Source organism: Vulpes vulpes, chromosome 5, assembly GCF_048418805.1.
Source record: "Vulpes vulpes isolate BD-2025 chromosome 5, VulVul3, whole genome shotgun sequence".
In the NCBI taxonomy this organism is placed as follows: Eukaryota; Metazoa; Chordata; class Mammalia; order Carnivora; family Canidae; genus Vulpes; species Vulpes vulpes.
In genome coordinates, this window is record NC_132784.1 from 123,858,227 (window position 1) to 123,876,729 (window position 18,503).

The following is an 18,503-nucleotide window of genomic DNA, read 5'->3' on the forward strand; positions in this document are numbered from 1 at the left end:
ATTAGAAAGGAGGGGGTCTACTTTAAGTTAAATTAGTAAAGTCACTGAGCAACCCCATAGTTAAAGCAAACCAACCACAGGGTTTGGTAGGGGTAGACCCATGCTAACCTTTCTTGGGATCTGACCACACCACTTTTCCCCTGGCAGTGTTTTCTTCAGGAAAACTAAAACAAGAATCAATAAGAAAACATATTTTAAAAACTGTTAGGGGCATCTGGGTGGCTCGGTTAAGTGTCTGCCTTCGGCTCAGGTCATGATCCTGGGGTCCTGGGATCAGGTTCCCTACTCAGCAGGGGAGCGCCTGCTTCTCCCTCTCCCTCTGCTTCTTCCACTCCTGCTCTCAACTTTCTCTCTCAAATAAAAAAATAAATAAATAAATAAATAAAATCTTAAAAAAGAACCACAAACTATTAGCAGGAAATTTCAGCAGAGGAGGCTTTAGGCAGGTTGGCTAAAACTTGTGCTTTGATCTGGAATAAGGAGGTAGTTGGAACTACAAGAACAAGACCTTTTGATGACAAATTGGCTTGAAGTTCTCCCCAACTCCTTTTGGACAACTATAAAGAGTGCCTCAAATAGGCATTTAACTTAATCATAGGCTTAACTCTGGGTTTGATGAAGAATTAACTGATAACTCTTACGGACTTCCAAGAAGATATTAAATTATACGTAAGAGTCAGCTTTCTTAATACACGGCCTTTAAGGTTACCTTACTATCAGCAACAACAAAACTTCTGGTCACAGTTGTGACAATTTGAACAGCAAAAAAGAACAATTATAATGGACTGAAGAACACTCAAACTATAAAAATTCATGAGCCTATAATATGCCAAAAAAAAGAGATGTAAAAGAACCTAATTTGTCATGTTAAACTAACTCCTTACTTTGAAGTTGATAATTAAACGGAAAAAACATCTAACTTGCCTTTTCCAGTAAGAGATGTATTTAACGATGACCAGACAGCTGAAGTGGAGGAGGAATAGTTGTAGTTTACAAAGAAATACCAACTGATAAATGCTGAAGAAATGAGAGAATTAGAAAAAAATCACAAACAAAAAAATTATTGATTTGGGCAAGGATTATCACCAGATGTTAAAACCCCTGGGTGAATGGCTAATGGGAAACCGGGTATTCGTTCAATGCCAAAGGAACACCATAAAGTAACTCACTAGTCACAAAGGGAAAACCTAAATGGGGTATCAGGCTGTCCTGTCAATCCAGGGATCTACCTCCGCATCGTTAATTGTAGGTCAACTAGGTGTTATGTGTTTTCTGATGTGATGAGATTTGAAGCATCTATGATATATTCTATGATATCTCATCTATGATATATTCTAGCAAAAAAAAAAGTTTTATTTAAATCCATGAAACTTTTAGATAGAACTTTTAGATTACAGGTAGTTCAGGAAATAAAGGGACAAGAGAAATAACACTTTGAAAAAACCAGATGGGATTCTAAGGACAACTACCCCAATCTAACTCACGGTCATAAAAGGGATGATGCTGGATTAAAATAGATTTAAGGGACTTGAAAGGACATGACCAGCTGTAGTGTTAGGTCACAGAATGAATACTAGTTTGGACAGACCAACTACAAATTTGAGGATGATGGGAAATTTGAATATAGTCTGAGGTGAAAGTATTCTGGAATGAGAAAGCAAGGATTACTGATGTGGAAAAAATGGGTTACAGAACACTATGTTGAATATGTCCTTACTTTGGTTAAAAGATAAAAATATATATGCACAGAAAAGGATGTGGAAAGAGACGCATTCAAGTGTTACTGATAATCTTTGGGTGGTAGCAATATAATGTTTTTATTTTTTCTAATCTTTTGATTGTTCTTTGATAATAAAATGTAATTTTAAAAGAACTTCTAAAAAATTGCGGGTTCGCTCCTTCTGTTAGATAACTCTGATTACAAAAATCCTGTAAATCAACAATTTCAGGAGCAAGGAGCCACTAACCATCTGAAGACAGCATATCTGATCTGTAGGTGAAGTTAAAGGAAATAACTTCTTAAATGCTCAGTTTATGAAGTTAATACTAAAGAGTAACAGAAATGTCACTGCACAATAGATGCAGCCGAGAGGACAATTTATCTTTGAAATATTCCATTAAAAATAAAAACACAAGTAAGATACATCTTGCTACGCGTCATTCACCCTCCAAATCAAGCCTTGACTGCTAGGAAAGAAATCTAATGTTACCCTTAGAAAACCAATCTAATGTCTAATACTTAAAATATGTAACAAAGAGCAATTTCATGAGAGGCCCGTAGCCCATCCCAGCTGAGTTCCTCATCTACGCTTCGGGAGTGGTGGGAGTGGCGTTGGGCTCGGAGTCCTCCTGGGGAGGAAGAGCGGAGGCTTCTTGTTCAGCCAGCGCTTCCCGAAGTTGGCTGCCTAAGACTGCATCATGAATGCTGTGGAACAGCAGCTCCTTTAACGCAGGGTTTTCAAAAAATCGATTTTGAGTGAGGTCGTTTACAACTTGTGCTATAAAAGAAGGAAGGAAAATCAGTCCACATTCTGGGTACCAGTCTTGAACATTAAAAAAATTCACACTCATATAGTTTCAATACCACAGTGATATACTAAAAAACTGTCACTCCAATCCTGTCCCCATGATATCACACACCAGTAGCAGGAAACTTTCTTTTTTTTTAATTTCAATTTTTTATTCAAGTTTTTGTTTAAATTTATGGTTAAAATTTATGGCAAAATTGGTTTCTAGAGTAGAATTTAGTGATTCATCATTTACATATAACACCCATGCTCATCCCAACAAGTGCCCTCTGTAATGTTCATCACCCACTTACCCTATCCCCCCTACTCCCCTCCCCTCCAGCAACAGTTTGTTGTTTATAGTTCAGGGTGTCTTATGGTCCGCCTCCCTCTCCGTTTTTATCTTATTTTTCCCTTCCTTTCCCCTATGTTCATCTATATTGTTCTTCAACTCCACGAGTGAAATCCTATGGCATCTGTCTTTCTCTGACTTATTTCACTGAGCATAATACCCTCTAGTGTCATTCACATCGCTGCAAATGGCAAGATTTCATTCTTTTGATGGCTGAGTAATATTCCATTGTGTGTGTATACACATATCTGTATACATATCACATTTTTTTTATTCTAGAAACTATTATTCTTTTTGTATTTATACAAATAATACAAATCTATATTATTTTTCCTTTTTTCTTACCCAAAAGTATCTCTTTGGCATTATATAAAATATTATACGTATATAAGACATGATAATACATAGTATACGTATAATAGAAATTACATATTATATATATATTTTCTGGATTTTTTTTCACTTAATTTTTTTTTTTTAACCACTGCATGATATTCTATTGTGTAGATGTACCCTAGTTGAAGGCTGTTCCATTTTGCAGTCCTGCCAGCAGTGTCTGGGAGTACCTGTTGCCTCGCGGTGTGCCTACAGAGCGTGTTGTCAGACACTTTTCCTTTCTGCCATTCTGGCAGGTGAAAAGGGATGCCTTTATGTAGGTTTAATTTTCAGGCACTGTTTCAACTCAAAGTTTATTATAAAGCAAAAATAGCAGGTGTTGTATGGAAAAACCTAAATAATTTTACAGAACTATGTTTAAAGCAGCCCTTAAATAATTACTAAAAAATGGACCAGCCCAGAACAACGGTTTATAAGCTCCTTCTATCCAGTACAGGTCAGGAAGCCCTGCCATAATCACCTGGCGCGGGGGGTTGCCCATGAGTGACTAATTTCAAAGCTAGCTTTAGAGTGATTTTCAGAAGAACATTTCTCATCTTTTTCCCTCCCTGCCCCTGAATAATTTTCATTTTGGCCAAAAACTGAAATTAAGGGAAAAATATTTCCAAACTTTTAAAAAGTTATTTAAAAAAAGAGAAATGAAACTAAAATGTTAAAACTTCTCCCCATTCTGGAAGTGTACTCACCGCTGCATCCTGCTAAATACACATAAATACCGACATCTCCATATTCTTTTACAATCTGTAATAATGTTGAAATAAAGTTTAGTTTCTCTCGACTCCGTGCCAGATGTAAGTCTCTTTTTACCAGTATGTAGTCAGTGATACAAGACACTAGTTCATTCACCTGAGCTACTTTGCTTCAACAGTTATGCATTTTTGAGCTAACCATTTAAAACTAATTTTGTATTTAATTTTTATATGGACAGTGATAATGAGGGCTAGCAAAGAATTCTTGTTAAATTTTATGTAGGTGTAATAAAGATATAATGGTACTGATTGGTAAAAGAATCTTCTCCTTGTAGAGCTATATCCTGAAATAGTCACGAAGAGGTGGTGACTGGGATGTGCTTTAGAGTCAGAGAAGTGCAAAGTGGGTTGGGGGGGGTGAACCAAACAAGGGGTGCCCTTTGGGGTGCCCACAAACTGATGAGCTGTAGCAGCAGAGTGGGAGTCCCGCGGGGCTTCATGACACTGTGCTCTTTATTCTCATACAGTTTGGAAATTTTCCACAACCAAGAGTTGAAAACAACAACAAAGAATTTTAAGAGTTGAAAAAGGACCCTAGATCAACTCTCTGATCTTACTGATGGCACAGAGATATGAAACGACTCATTTAAGAGGATGCTTACCCCAGCCAGGGTTTTGACACCAACGGAATCGATAAAATTGACTTGGGTAAAATCCAGAATGACGGTGTGGATGGTATCCCCGGGGGGCATAAATCTTTGCAGTTCTTCAGGGAAAGTGCTCTTGATGACTATTGGGGGATATTTTACTTCATCATCCTCTTGTTCGGGTTTCGTGGCATCTTCTCCGTCCACTTCTGCATCCTGTCAACACATAAACCAAACCAGAAGTCTATGAACACCTCGCATGTTGGTTCAGAGAAAGATTCATAACGGAAAATTAGTTGCCATAGTGTCAGGCTCCTGACTCCACCAGGCCTCTTCTAAGATATTTGCTGTATCCCATACTTACAATGTGACAGAAAAAGGATATGTACATAATATGCAGTTTTAGCTCAGTTTCTTTTCTTCTCCTTTTGTTGTTGTCCAATGAAATCCACTCTCCTTAGTCATCATATCCAATCTCTCCTCACCTCTAAAATGGTTCCATTAACTTCAGCACAACCACAAGTTACCATAAGCTTGAACAACAAAATCTAGCCTTTGAGGTGTTTTTTTTTTTGTTTTGTTTTTTTTTTTACTATCAGCTGAATGAATCTATGACAAAGTAGCTATGGTAAAATTTATTAAGATACTACTGTGTGATCTTTTTTTTTTAAACAATATTTTCCGGGGTTCATATCCCTACTTTTTTCATAATTGGCCTTATCATGTGTCTTTAATAGATAAAGGATACTGAAATGGTTTTGAAGCTTTCCTATCTTAGGGGCTTCCTGCTGTGTTAAGACCTCAATCATGAATGAAGGTGGGGCGTGGTGCAGATTAAGAGAGAAGGAAAAGTTACAGGGAAGAGACCACTCACCACTTTGACAACAGTTGCATTGGCCACATTTGCATTTCCAACTTCCTTGGCATACTTCTTCATGGCCTTTCTTCTTGCTCCCATTATGACTGCTGGGTTCACTCCAGTCTTTGCAGAAGAGCGATACATGCAAAATCATTTGTTGGCACCCAGAAACCCACGCAAATGCAATAAATCTTCAAGTACCCCCCCCCCCCCATCTATTTTCTATGCCAAGTTATCACTCCACCTCTTGCTCTACCATTCCCTTAGGCACCCTGAACTGAGTTATTCCCTTAATAAAGGAAAATGAGTAACTCTCCTTATTCTTATGTGCATTTAGCAGGATGCGGCAGTGAGTACACTACAATATCAAGGGGAATTTTTAAAGTAGTGTTTTTCAAATTCACTCTCAGATTCTCATTTTAAGAGACTCTGGGGGTTGACTGAGAGATTTTCTTATATACTGGGCAGTGTGGGGTCGAGTTCTAAACACCACCAAAGGAACCCACATGATCTAAAGAGTGAAAAACCTAAATTTATTTTTTCACTTTTTTTTTTTTAAGATTTTATTTATTTATTCAGGACAGACACACAGAGGAGAGGCAGAGACACAGGCAGAGGGAGAACAGGCTCCCTGCAGGGGAGCCTGATGCAGAACTCGATCCCAGGACCCTGGGATCATGCCCTGGGCCAAAGGCAGACAGATGCTCAACTACTGAGCCACCTAGGCATCCCTCACTTTTTTTCTTAAAATTTTTTTGAAAAGGTAATATGTGCACAAGAGAAGAGAATGACTAGTGGTGTTGGCTGCATAACAGCGTGAATATAAATTCCATCTGCTGAATGATAAATTTACTGAAGATGGTAAAGTTTATGTATATTTTACTGAGAGCGAGTGAGAGAGAGGGAGGAAGGGAGAGAATGGAACAGTATAAAAGGTATACCAAGACATTTAAATGTCCCTTACATTCCTGTCAATCCACAGGTCCACTCAAAAATAATCAATTTCTTGGGGCACCTGGGTGGCTCAGTAGGGTAAGCGTCTGCCTTCAGCTCAGGTCATGATCTCAGGGTCCCAGGATCAAGCGAGCCCCTATTGGGCTCCCTCTCAGCCTCTCCCTCACCCTCTTTCTCTCTGTGCCTTTTCTCTCTTTCATACTCTCTCAAATAAATAAAAAATCTTAAAAAAAATCAATTTCTTGGGATCCCTGGGTGGCGCAGCGGTTTGGCGCCTGCCTTTGACCTGGGGCGCGATCCTGGAGACCCGGGATCGAATCCCACATCGGGCTCCCGGTGCATGGAGCCTGCTTCTCCCTCTGCCTGTGTCTCTGCCTCTCTCTCTCTCTCTCTATGTGACTATTATAAATAAATTAAAAAAAAATTATAAAAAAAATCAATTTCTTGTGACTCACCTTTCTTTTCAAAGCATTGCTATACAAGTCGCTATTTGCATAATAAATTGGAGCATTTATTTGGAATATTTTTATTCCAGGAATTTCTTTCACCTGAAATAAAATGTTAGTGAATTTAACACAGGGAAATATTTCAGAGTCAAAACTGCACCTGCTTCCCTCCTCCAACCTGAAAATCTACACAGAAGTCGCTCAAGGCCCTCTCTTATAGGGTTTAGATAAAATGGTCACTGTGTCCTACTTACTCGTGTCCTGGACAAAGGAGTTCTGAGAAGAGAGCCTTTAATACACACATCTTCACATTTCTCCTAAGTCTTTGTTTCATATTCACCATAAAACACAAAGAAGGAACCAAAAACTATTAAAAACAGAGAAAAGGAAACAGATAAGAGAAGGGAGGCTGGCACTCAGACCCTGAGGAATAAGCAGAAGGAGAGGTTATGTTGGTGACTCCGGGAATGCAGACAGGGGCTGAAACAGACCCAAGAGCAACAGAGAAGCCAGAAGCCTCTAGAATGCAGTTTAGAAATGAGAAATCCAGCACATAATTCTTTAGAAGGAGGGAAAATGAGCAATCCTCAAAGCAGTCTCATCTTCCAGTATCTTATAGTGGGTCTGAGAATGTCTTCCCAAACATAAAGCAAATCAAAGAGAACTAATTTTAAGAGGTTCTGTAAAAGTCTTTGAGACACTTTGTAAGGATACTAAAAATCAAGGGAATTTTAAGGCATAATTTTAACATACAAAGCATCCTCTCAGTATTTTGTAAATATACACTTTAATTCCAAGAATATATACTTATCATTACAGAAAAGGGAAAAATAAATATTAGGAGGTTGAGTAATTATAGTATAAACTCTAAAACTGAATCCAGATAGTAAATCCCAGTTCATACTTTTCATTCTGACCACTATACCTCCCTACTTTTCAGCCCCACTTTTTGTCCTGTGTAAAAGTAATATTTAGTCTGCCCATCACATGACATGCTTACAACCATCTAAAATGACAGGAAAAAGGTCCTACCTCCTCATAGGCATCTATATCAATGTACACATCCGTGTCGGGGAGCTGTCCAAGGACTTTGTAGCTGGGACTAAAGATATAGGGACAGTGTGTTACAATACTATTGTGTTGAGGTCCAGTATGTGATTTAAACATGAGGTTTTCCATGTTCACATGTATGGAGTTGTTAATGAACTCAGGAATACATGATCCTACCTTTGCAAAAGGCTTCACATGGATCACATTCTCAGGGCCATTCCCAGCATGCCCCCACACCCTGCCCCCAAGGTACAGGACACACTCACCCTACACACACACTCACACACACATCCCTCACACATCACACAATCTGGTTAGGACAAAAGACTCGGGCATTTAAAGACGGAGGCTAAAGTCTTTAAAGTGAACTGTGCAGAATTCAATCATGCCAGGGAATGTGTAACTCAAATTCTCATTCACTCAATAGAATTGTCTTTCTACTCTCAGTCTAAAGCAGGAGAGGAGTTTTTCTTTTTGTTTCTAATAAAAGGCTCTGACTCATGGGAGTGCTTGTCAACTGAGGGTATGGGAAGAAAACAAAAACAACCCTCAAAGTAGCATGGAAGTTTTTTTAAATTTGGCTTGAATAGATTTTAAACATTGTTTCTGGAGAGCTCTCCTCTTTTTATAGGACAATCTGGCTCAAACTGGATACTGTAATGATGACAGATACTACTGCTTGAGCACCTCATATTACCTTATCATATCCTACATACTAGACTTATTTCTGCTGTTGTATGGCTGAGACGTTGAGGCCTAGTGGAGTGTGTTGGTCATTGTCAGAGGGATTGGGAAAGACAAAATATGGCTCAAGGTCTTGATTTGACATTCCATGGACTTGCTACAATGCCCTGGTGCTTATTAGCAGGTATGCACAAGTGCTTTGTGTATTAGAATATATAATATGAATGTGAGCTGTTTTTTTCTGGGTGGAGTCTCTCAGTAAGCTTTCAGAAAATATACATTATGCCCGGGACTGGACTCTGGGAATATTGCCTCCACAATCAAGATGCTCACACTCTAGTGGGGTCTGTTGATAATTATAATAGAATTAAAGTCAATACTGCAATTTCAGGCAGGACAATCATGTCCATCCCAATTTGTACACTTACCTCTGTGTTCTGTAAATCACAGTTAGCAGAGCAATGATCACAGCTGTAATCAGACCATAGTCCAGCCCCAGGAACAAGGAGGAAACAAAAGTGGTAAGCCAGATGGTCTGCACAAAAGACAGAAAACTTTATGTGACATCACGCTAAAAATTTTCTAAGAGTCTGTCATGCAAACACAAACACACACACACACACACACACACAGTACCTAATGTTGCCTAACTAGATGCTACACATAACAAATGACTGCATTAGCTTATTTTTCTCACATTTTAAAAAGATTTTATTTATTCATGAGAGAGAGAAAGAGTGAGGGAGAGAGACATGAGAGCCCACAAGCAGGGGGAGGGCCAGAGGGAGAAGCAGACTCCTCCTAACAGGGAGCCTGATGTGGGGCTCCATCCCAAGACCCCAGGATCATTACCTGAGCCAAAGGCAGATGCCTAACTGACTGAGCCAGCCAGACCCCCCTCTTTCTCACATTTTTAGGAGCACATCCATGTGTTGCAATGACATATTAACCTAACACTCATCTTTGTTACTTACCAGTTCTATTTTGCTTGTTCTCCAGAAAAAGGGGAGATCTGAGAATTGCATAAACATTCCTTTCAGGTTGACAATCACAATGGCCGACAGCACAGCCTGAAACAGAGCACATCCCGCATGCCTCTCCTTTTGTGTCCACAGAGCCTCCTTTGCTGGCTCCTCACTGTCCTCCTGCTGCCCTCCCCATGTCTTCTCCCCACTCACTTCCCATGTAGCAGCGATGGTACGTTTGGAGCCTAGATACCTGGATTTTCAGGACTTGGTTAGCTAAAATGGGTCTTGGAAAACCCATTGGACAGGCTTATATCCTAGTAGCAAACCTGCATGGCGGTCAAGAGGTTCAGAGTTAAACTTGGTACTCCAGGAATGATTTGACCCATGGTCTTCCTACATTGTGATTTTCTCCACTCTATATTGTCCCTCATCTCTACTAGATTAAACAGATCAGCAAACAAACGTCTTAGGAGTGGAGGCCATCTCAGAGTTTTAATGGAAGTGCAAGGACACAGAAGATCAAAGAGAGAAGGGCCCTTGGAGATTAATCAGTCTAAACTCTCACTTGCAGATAAGGAAACAGAGGCCCAAAGATGTTGAGATGGCTTTCCCAGGGGCAGGACTGTAGATTGTGGAGCGGGATCTTGATCCCAGCCTTGCTCGTTCTTATACCACTCTGCTAGAGTTATAGTAAAAAGGCACGAGATGGCCACAAAAATATAAACAAATAAAACAGCAAAATCTCTACACATGGTAACACCTCACACCAAGTTCAAGCTACGCACCTGGGGTAATGATTCAAAGAGGAATCCGGTGGCTAATATGACCAGCAGAATCATTAGTGAGGCCAAACAACCTGCAAGCTAAATGAGAAAGGATCCACGGAAGGGACTTTTAGGAGATATGAGTAAGAGGCAAGGCAGAGGGTGATCTCTGTCTTTTTAAAAAATTTTTATTTATTTATGAGAATCACACACACACATACACACACACACACACACACACACACACACACACAGAGGCAGAGACACAGGCAGAGGGAGAAGCAGGCTCCATGCAGGGAGGCCGACGTGGGACTCGATCCCGGGTCTCCAGGATCACGCCCTGGGCTGAAGGCAGCGCTAAACTGCTGACCCACCCAGGCTGCCCTGATCTTAGTCTTTTGATAATCACTGAAGGAAGATCAAGAAAATATGGATTCAAACAAGTCATCAAAACCATTGCATAAACCTGTAACTCCTTCACACTCCCTTTCTGAAGTTTTAGTTTCTCTTATAGCTTTTAAATAGAGGCTGAGGGGCGCCTGGGTGGCTCAGTCAGTGAAGCACCTGCCTTCGGCTCAGTTCAGGATCCTGGGTTCCTGGGACTGAGCCCCACGTCGGGCTTCCTGTTCAGCAGGGAGTCTGCTTCTCCCCCTCCTTCTGTGCTCTCTTTCTCAAATAAATAAACAAAATCTTTAAAAATAAATAAATAGAGGCTGAAATGATTAAAAACCCTGACTGAAATGCCCTTGCCAGGAGTGAGGGAAAGGAGATAATGACCCAAGCAAGATCCACAAGGGCCAGAAGAATAAAATGGGACCCTGCTGTCCAATGACCACTAGCCACATGCAGTTATTATATTTTTAAAATTAAAATTAGATACAACTAAAAATTCTGGTCTTGGTTGCATTTTCCCACATTTTAACTGCTCAAGGACCCCATGTGGCTAAAAGCTGTCATACTGGACAGTGAAAATAGTGAACTTTTCCATCATTGCAGGAAGTTCTACTGGACGTGCTAGCATCTTGATCATACTAGGTCTCAGACTTTCATAGCAACATCCTATGTCTGGACTGTGAGGTTTACTGGCAGCAGAGACTGTTGTATAATTTTTAATTTAACTGGAGAATATACCTCTTTCCTATATATTCAGTTCCTGTGTTTCGCTCTGACCATTCATGCCCTTCTCTGATTCACTGCATAGCTCAATGGAGTGTCAATCTTCAGATGGAGCAGCTTTGTTTGGGTTCAGAATAGAATCAAGGGATTAAAGTTTACCACCCCAAATCACCATCCTGAGAGGCCAGTTGTATACACACCTGTGTCTTGCCTCCGGTTCCCTCCTGAACAAGGCTTCGAGACAAGGAGCACGAAATGGAGAAAGTCTGGAAGAGTGAGCCAATGGAATTGCACAGTCCCAGGGCGATGAGCTCCTTTTCCATGTGGAAACAAAGCACACCAGAGGTCAGTCATTCTTCAGAAAAAAAAGGCAAGATGGCCCATTTTAGACACATTTTCGGCAGTGTAGGGTGTCTCTTTATTCTCTTTCCAAATATAAAAGTTTGCTTAGCATGAGTTTAAAATAGACATTCTTAAGATGAGAGAAAAACCACTTAGGGCTTTTGTTCTGCAAGAGATAAAAGCTGCACTCACTACTTAGTCCCCTCTTTCCCAGACACACTTTCTTACACAAATAATGTTTTTTTTTTTTTAAAGAAAACTGCAGCAAAAAGGGACAGAATATTTTTGTTGTAAGTTATTGGTATAGAATTGTTGGCATCTTCTAAATGCCTCGACTCTTGCCCTTCAATGACTACATGACATTGTCCTCTTGGGACCAGTGAGTGAGACCTGCTTTCAGGGCTACTTCTGGTCTTTCTAGTTGGATCATCGTGTCCTGGGGATTGTGGAGCATTTAACATTCTCCTAGAAACACACAGTGTGCTAAAGCAGACACTGTCATGCCAAAATTATGCCTAGTGGTATTCAGCTTATCTATTGATAGGTTATAAAAGGAGGTGGTGGGGCACCTGGGAGGCCCAACCATTTAGCGACTCTTGATTTTGGCTCAGGTCGTCTTGATCTTATGGTCATGAGTTTGAGCCCCACATTGGGCTCCATGCTGGGTATGGAGTCTGCTTAAAGATTCTCTCTCTTCCTCTCCCTTTGTCCCTCCCCCCATCCTCTCTAAAAAACAAAAAAATTTAAAAAGAAGGCGGCAGTTTTCCAGAGTGGCTGCACCAGTTCACATTCCATCAACTGTGTGGAGGTTCCTCAAAGAGTTAAAAATAGATCTGCCCTACGACCCAGCAATTGCACTGTTGGGGATTTACCCCAAAGATACAGATGCAGTGAAACGCCGGGACACCTGCACCCTGATGTTTATAGCAGCAATGTCCACAATAGCCAAACTGTGGGAGGAGCCTCGGTGTCCATCGAAAGATGAATGGATAAAGATGTGGTTTATGTATACAATGGGATGTTACTCAGCCATTAGAAATGACAAATACCCACCATTTGCTTTGACGTGGATGGAACTAGAGGGTATTATGCTGAGTGAAGTAAGTCAATCAGAGAAGGACAAACATTATATGGTCTCATTCATTTGGGGAATATAAAAAATAGTGAAAGGGAATAAAGGGGAAAGGAGAAAAAATGAGTGGGAATTATCAGAAGGGGAGACAGAACATGAGAGACTCATAACTCTGGGAAATGAACTAGGGGTGGTGGAAGGGGAGGTGGGCAGGGGGTGGAGGTGACTGGGTGACGGGCACTGAGGTGGGCACTTGACGGATGAGCACTGGGTATCATTCTATATATTGGCAAATTGAACACCAATAAAAAATAAATTTATAAAAAAAAGGAGGTGGCAAAGAATATAATGTGGAGTTTGAGTGATGAATCATATATTCCAAGTTCAATGAACAAGGAAATGTCTCCCCAGAAATGGTTCTAGATAAACATTTACTTCTTAGGCTGTGAGCTTTGAAAAATAGGGATAACATCTGTTGGAGTATGGCAAACTGAAAGCCTCACATCCAAAGGTTACATCTTCCTAGCAGGACCCCTACCTGTGACACGAGGTAGGACTGTATCTCAGTGCTCTGATGATCTAATACACATAATGAAAAAAAATTGTAGTGTTGAATAAATACATGTTTCCAATACCTCCATCATCAAACTAGAAGTTTTTCTATTGAGACAGAGAAATTCCAATCATTTGCCTTCCACAGCACAGCAGGATGATTATACCATAATGAAACATCTGGAGGGAATTAATGATTTCCTACCTGATTGCCATCAACCTGGTAGCCATGTTTATTTGCCAGGGTCTTGGCCATTGATATGGTCACTGAAAATCCAACAATGGCTATGGCGATGGCATCCACGTACACAAGGTGGAAGAGGCTGGTGTCCGGGTTGGCTGGAGGTAGTAGCCTGAAAGGTCAAGCTGACTTTAACCCAAGCACTGTGGCCATGGGGGAAAAACCATGCAACTAGAGGGGAGCATTTCAGGACAGCATCATCTGCAAATGAGGTGATCAATGCTTGGATACCTGTGTGCTCTGGTTTGTCAAAAAGAAACACCCTCTTTGACACACAAAGGTTCTTTTTAGGCTCCAACCCTATTATTACTAGCTTTCTACCTGAATGGGTTATCAGCAGACATCAGATGCGGTTTTATTTAGAAAAGGAGTAACCTCATACCTCATGACACCCTGTATGGCAGGTGTAAGTAAGACACCGAACAGGAAGAAGAGAGGGTCAGCGAAGTGCTCAGATGGCACAAGACATTTGAACCAAAGTCTGAGGGCAGGAAGTCTATCTTAGAGGAGAACTACTGTCAAGACTGTTTCCTTTTGTTATTTCGAGTAAAGACTCTGTTTTCCAGGATCCCTTTAAGTGAATTTCCAACACGGGAAAGGAGCCACAGGTTATCCACTTTGGGTCTCACCTGGTAGTCCTGGGAATCTAGAGGGACCAATGAGGAATCCAGTTTTTGTGGTCCACGCTTATAGTTTGGAACCCTTGTCCTAAAGGAACAGAATAGGGATTTCCTGGAATGGTATGGGGTAAGGGACAATAGAGGTTTTTCAAAGGCATCTGATTCAATACAAGGCATTGGGCTAGATAATAATACTAACCAGTTTAGGTACCATATAATTCTTTTTTACATTAACAACCATTTATTAGGTGCTTCCCCTGTGCCAGGTTCTGTGCTTATTTATCTCAGACAGCCCAGTGAGCTAGGCACCAGTATATTCCTCAGTTTACAGATGATGAGGCACAGTGAGACTAAGCAACTTGTCTAAGGTCAAATGGCTCATGTACACATTGCCACCAGTACAACAAAAACCACGAAGAACTGGCCTCCTTGTGCCTATTTCTCTTACTGTGTCGTATCACAGTGATAAAGGGGGTGTCTCAGGTTCTGAGGTAAGGGAAAGGGAAGGGGAGAAGGAAAAAAAAATTGAACATATAGTGAGCCTACATTTTGTGCTGTATGCCTGACATACATCATCTCATCTGTCCTCATAGCAATTCTATTAGATGGGTGCCATTAATATCCTAATTTATAGGTAAAAAATGGATACCTGCAGATGTTATTTGTCCAAGATGGAGCAAGGAGTTAAACCCAGGAGGTCCCATTGCAAAACTTATTGTCTTTCCCTTGCATTTTGCTATAGAAGCATTTGCCACGAGGGAAGCCCTAGCAGCAGACTTGGGACTGCAGAATAAAAGAATGTATTTTTGAATGAGTTAAGGAAAGTAGACCAAGAAACAGGATATATTGCCATGATTGGGATCTTTAAGAGTCAACAGTCACTTTCTGGACACTGCGCTATGTGTGTATTTGTGGGTGTGTATAGATGCATAGTTTGCTTTCAAATATGGCTGCCAACAGTTCCTCCCATACTTGTATGTGCTGCTTGTCCCCTGAGGCTGGGAGGATCTGTTTCTCCTCTGGTGAATCTGGGCTGGTCTTGTGAATTGATTGAGCCAACTGAATGTGGTGCAAGTGATGCTGTATCAGTGCTTTTAGCAGCCTGGCACCTCCTATTTTCCTGTCTTGTTTCCTTGAGTCACCATATAAGAGTCTGGCTATCCAGCCAGAGTCACCATGTGGGGAGAAGATGCCAGCCAGTCATCACCCATTCCAGCACTCCACCTGAGGTATCAGACACGTGAGTGAAGTCCTCCTGGATCCTCCAGCACCAGGCACACCTTCAGACATCTGTGGCTGCATGAGAGACCCCAAGTGATACCAGGAGATCACCCAGCTCCCTACCTAGGTTGTGAATTGTGAGCAAATAAATGGCTGTTGTTTTGAGATGTTTTGGAGCTGTTACTCAGCAGTAAGACTCATAGATAACTGAAACAGTATGAGTATATGTAGATATGTAAATATGTAAGCGTTACTTATTTCATGCTTAGTTTTGGGCAAAGTTCCAGAAAGTGTAGCCAAGTTATAGAAAGGTAAAAAAATTTTTTTTAAAGTATGGCTCTCACATATGGAGGAAAAGCAACATATTTCGGTACAAAGCAACAGGAAAAGGAAGGTATTGGGTAGAAACGGTGGTGAATTGCATGTAAATTTTTAAAAGGAAAAATCTAACTGTAAGAATTCACATTTAACCAAATTATTTGTGATCAGTTATTGAATAGAATTGTCTACTGGATCTAGTCAAAGACTAATGTGTAGCACACGATTAATTATCTTAGGGACCCAGGTGTGAGGTAATGGAAACAGCAAACAACTGAGCATCGGAAGACTATTCTGGGTCCAGGCTGGGACTCACCTGTGAGCCACTAAACCTCATCCACATCTCTCAAATGTCACCTTCTCTGATAGCCTACTTAACACAGCAGCCCAGCCCCTTCTATCCCTTAGCAGGCCTCCCTTTTCTGCATAGCACTTCTCACTACTTTTTCTCCACCCACCCCTCCCTCCACCACCGGAGAATATAAACTTCAAGGCAGCAGACACTTTTTTGCTTGAGTGGCTGCTTTTGTTTTTAACTGCTGTGTCTCTGGTACATAGTAGGCACTCAATAAACATATGCCAAACAAATGAACTTCTTTACCTTGTAAAATGTATGTATGTCAATGGTGTTATTGTGAGCACTCACTGAGATGGCAGGTATAAAAGTATTTTATAAATCTTAAGTCCAAACAGAAAAATAGTTGTTATTACAGTGTTATAGGCCTACACTGAATCATAAGTAACATGTTCATGACAGCAACCCATTATTTTGAAGGGGAGTGCATGCTTCCTCCTTCAATACTTGCTCTGGGGTAGGGGTGGGCGTTGGGGGTGAACTCTGGCTTCCTGAACAACTCCTGCCCTTGCGCCTACCAGGAAATTCTCAGATGGAACCAGAGGCAAGGCTTGATGCAGTATGCCAGGTTCATCAGTGGCCAACATCTGGGCAAACATCTGATTCTGCTCATCTGGGAAGAGAGAAGAAGGCAAGAGAAAGAGACAGTACAAGAGACAGAAAGAGACACAGAGAGCAATATAGAGATAGCCAGAGCGTGTCGGAGAGGAACAGAATGAGATGAGAAGAGAGGCTCATAGTTATGCTAGCTCCTTCAAATATAAAGAGTAAAAACATTTGAAAGGTAGAGTTAAAGAAGATTGACAAAGCATATATGACTTGAAACTAGAAAATCTGTTGAAAAAATGAGCCACAGAACTTCCAATTAGCATGTCTTCAAGGCTTTGATGTACACTCTAGGTGGTGCTTTATGTGCACTATCTCCGGTGGCCTCACCATTACCCTTGACACAGGACTTGATTACCATGCTACCCTGGCAGGGGAGGAGGCTGGGGCTTTAAGAGGGTCAGTGACCTGCCCAAAGTCACACAGCTAGTAAGCGTCAGGCTAGATTTAGGTGTTTTTGCTCTTAATTCTGATGCCCTCTCTTGAAGAGAGATTTTAAAAACCAGTAAGTGCTAAACAATATGAAACAAAACACTACATACCACTGTTGGTGGGACTTTAAAATGGTGTGATCACTACAGAAGATAGTATGCAAGTTCCTCAAAAAGTTGAAAATTGAACTATCACATGATCCAGCAATCCCACTTCTGGGACTATATCCAGAAGATCTGCAAGTAGGGGCCTGAGGACATATTTGCACATCCATGTTCACAGCAGTAATATTCACAATCACTAAGAGGTGGAAGCAACCCAAATGTCCATTGTTGGTTGAACAGATAAATAAAATGTGATATATATATATATATATATATATATATATATATATATATAGTATACATATATATACACACACACACAGTGAAATTTTATTCAGCTTTAAAAAGGAAGGACACTGTCACTTGCTACAACATAGATGAATTCTGGGGATTTTATGCTGAATGAAATAAGCTAGCCGCAAAAAGGCAAATAGAATTCCACTTATATAAGTTATCAAGAGTAGTTAATTTGTACAGAGAAAAAGAATGGTGGTTTCCAGGAGCTGGGAGGAAGGGAGAATAGGGAATTATTATTTAATTATTGTTGGGTATAGTTTCAGATTTGCAAGATGAGAAAGTTCTGCAGATCTGTTTCACGACAATGTGAATATACTTAACATACTGAAGTGTACGCATCCAAAGGATTAAGATGGTAAATTTTCTGTTATATGTTTTTTTTAACCACAATTTAAAGAAAAAAAAGGCTAAAACTCAAAAAACCCAAAGCCTCAGCTATTTGATACATAGGGAAAAAAAAAAAAAGATTTTGGATTGTAAGCATACTAAAGCAGGAGTTAGAAACAATAATAGATCTATTGATTATTCAAGTCGCACTGTCACTTAAAATAAAACTTTTCCTACCCCAGTGGAAGTGTCCCGACGACATCCACGTTGTATGACTCTTTCAAGTTAAACCCAGCTGAAATGCCAGTTCCCATCACCACCTAAAACAGACACAAATCCAAATGCGCCTTTAAAGATGAAAATTCAACTGCCACAAAAGTAAGTTTCAAACAGTTTGTCAGCCAGGCCAAAACCTACTTTCACTTTTAACTCAAAACCTTTTAGGAGTTGCCTTTGCCTTTGGCAGTTGAAAGAGTCTCTGGCTAAGATGGCATCAACAAAGGACGTTGAGAAGTGTATTGTGAGGGTGGTACACTGACAGGGAGTCCGTACAGAACCTATGTTTGGACCTATGTTTGTGTCCA

At 40.6% G+C, this 18,503-nt stretch overlaps 1 protein-coding gene across 1 annotated transcript in view; it reads right to left on the bottom strand.

The window, feature by feature from the left end:
- Positions 1 to 1,798: 1,798 nt before the first annotated feature.
- The window catches only part of SLC26A5 (solute carrier family 26 member 5), a 55,811-nt gene continuing 39,106 nt past the window's right edge, over positions 1,799 to 18,503 (bottom strand). Inside the window, exons 9-20 of the mRNA XM_072759909.1 lie at positions 18,157 to 18,239; positions 13,604 to 13,751; positions 11,633 to 11,746; positions 10,338 to 10,415; positions 9,559 to 9,654; positions 9,013 to 9,119; positions 7,883 to 7,952; positions 6,860 to 6,952; positions 5,466 to 5,573; positions 4,607 to 4,807; positions 3,942 to 3,996; positions 1,799 to 2,498 (exon numbers count right to left, since the gene is read on the bottom strand). Of these exons, the coding sequence (XP_072616010.1) occupies positions 2,305 to 2,498; positions 3,942 to 3,996; positions 4,607 to 4,807; positions 5,466 to 5,573; positions 6,860 to 6,952; positions 7,883 to 7,952; positions 9,013 to 9,119; positions 9,559 to 9,654; positions 10,338 to 10,415; positions 11,633 to 11,746; positions 13,604 to 13,751; positions 18,157 to 18,239 (1,347 nt within the window). The 3' untranslated portion in view covers positions 1,799 to 2,304. The remainder of the gene's footprint in view (positions 2,499 to 3,941; positions 3,997 to 4,606; positions 4,808 to 5,465; positions 5,574 to 6,859; positions 6,953 to 7,882; positions 7,953 to 9,012; positions 9,120 to 9,558; positions 9,655 to 10,337; positions 10,416 to 11,632; positions 11,747 to 13,603; positions 13,752 to 18,156; positions 18,240 to 18,503) is intronic.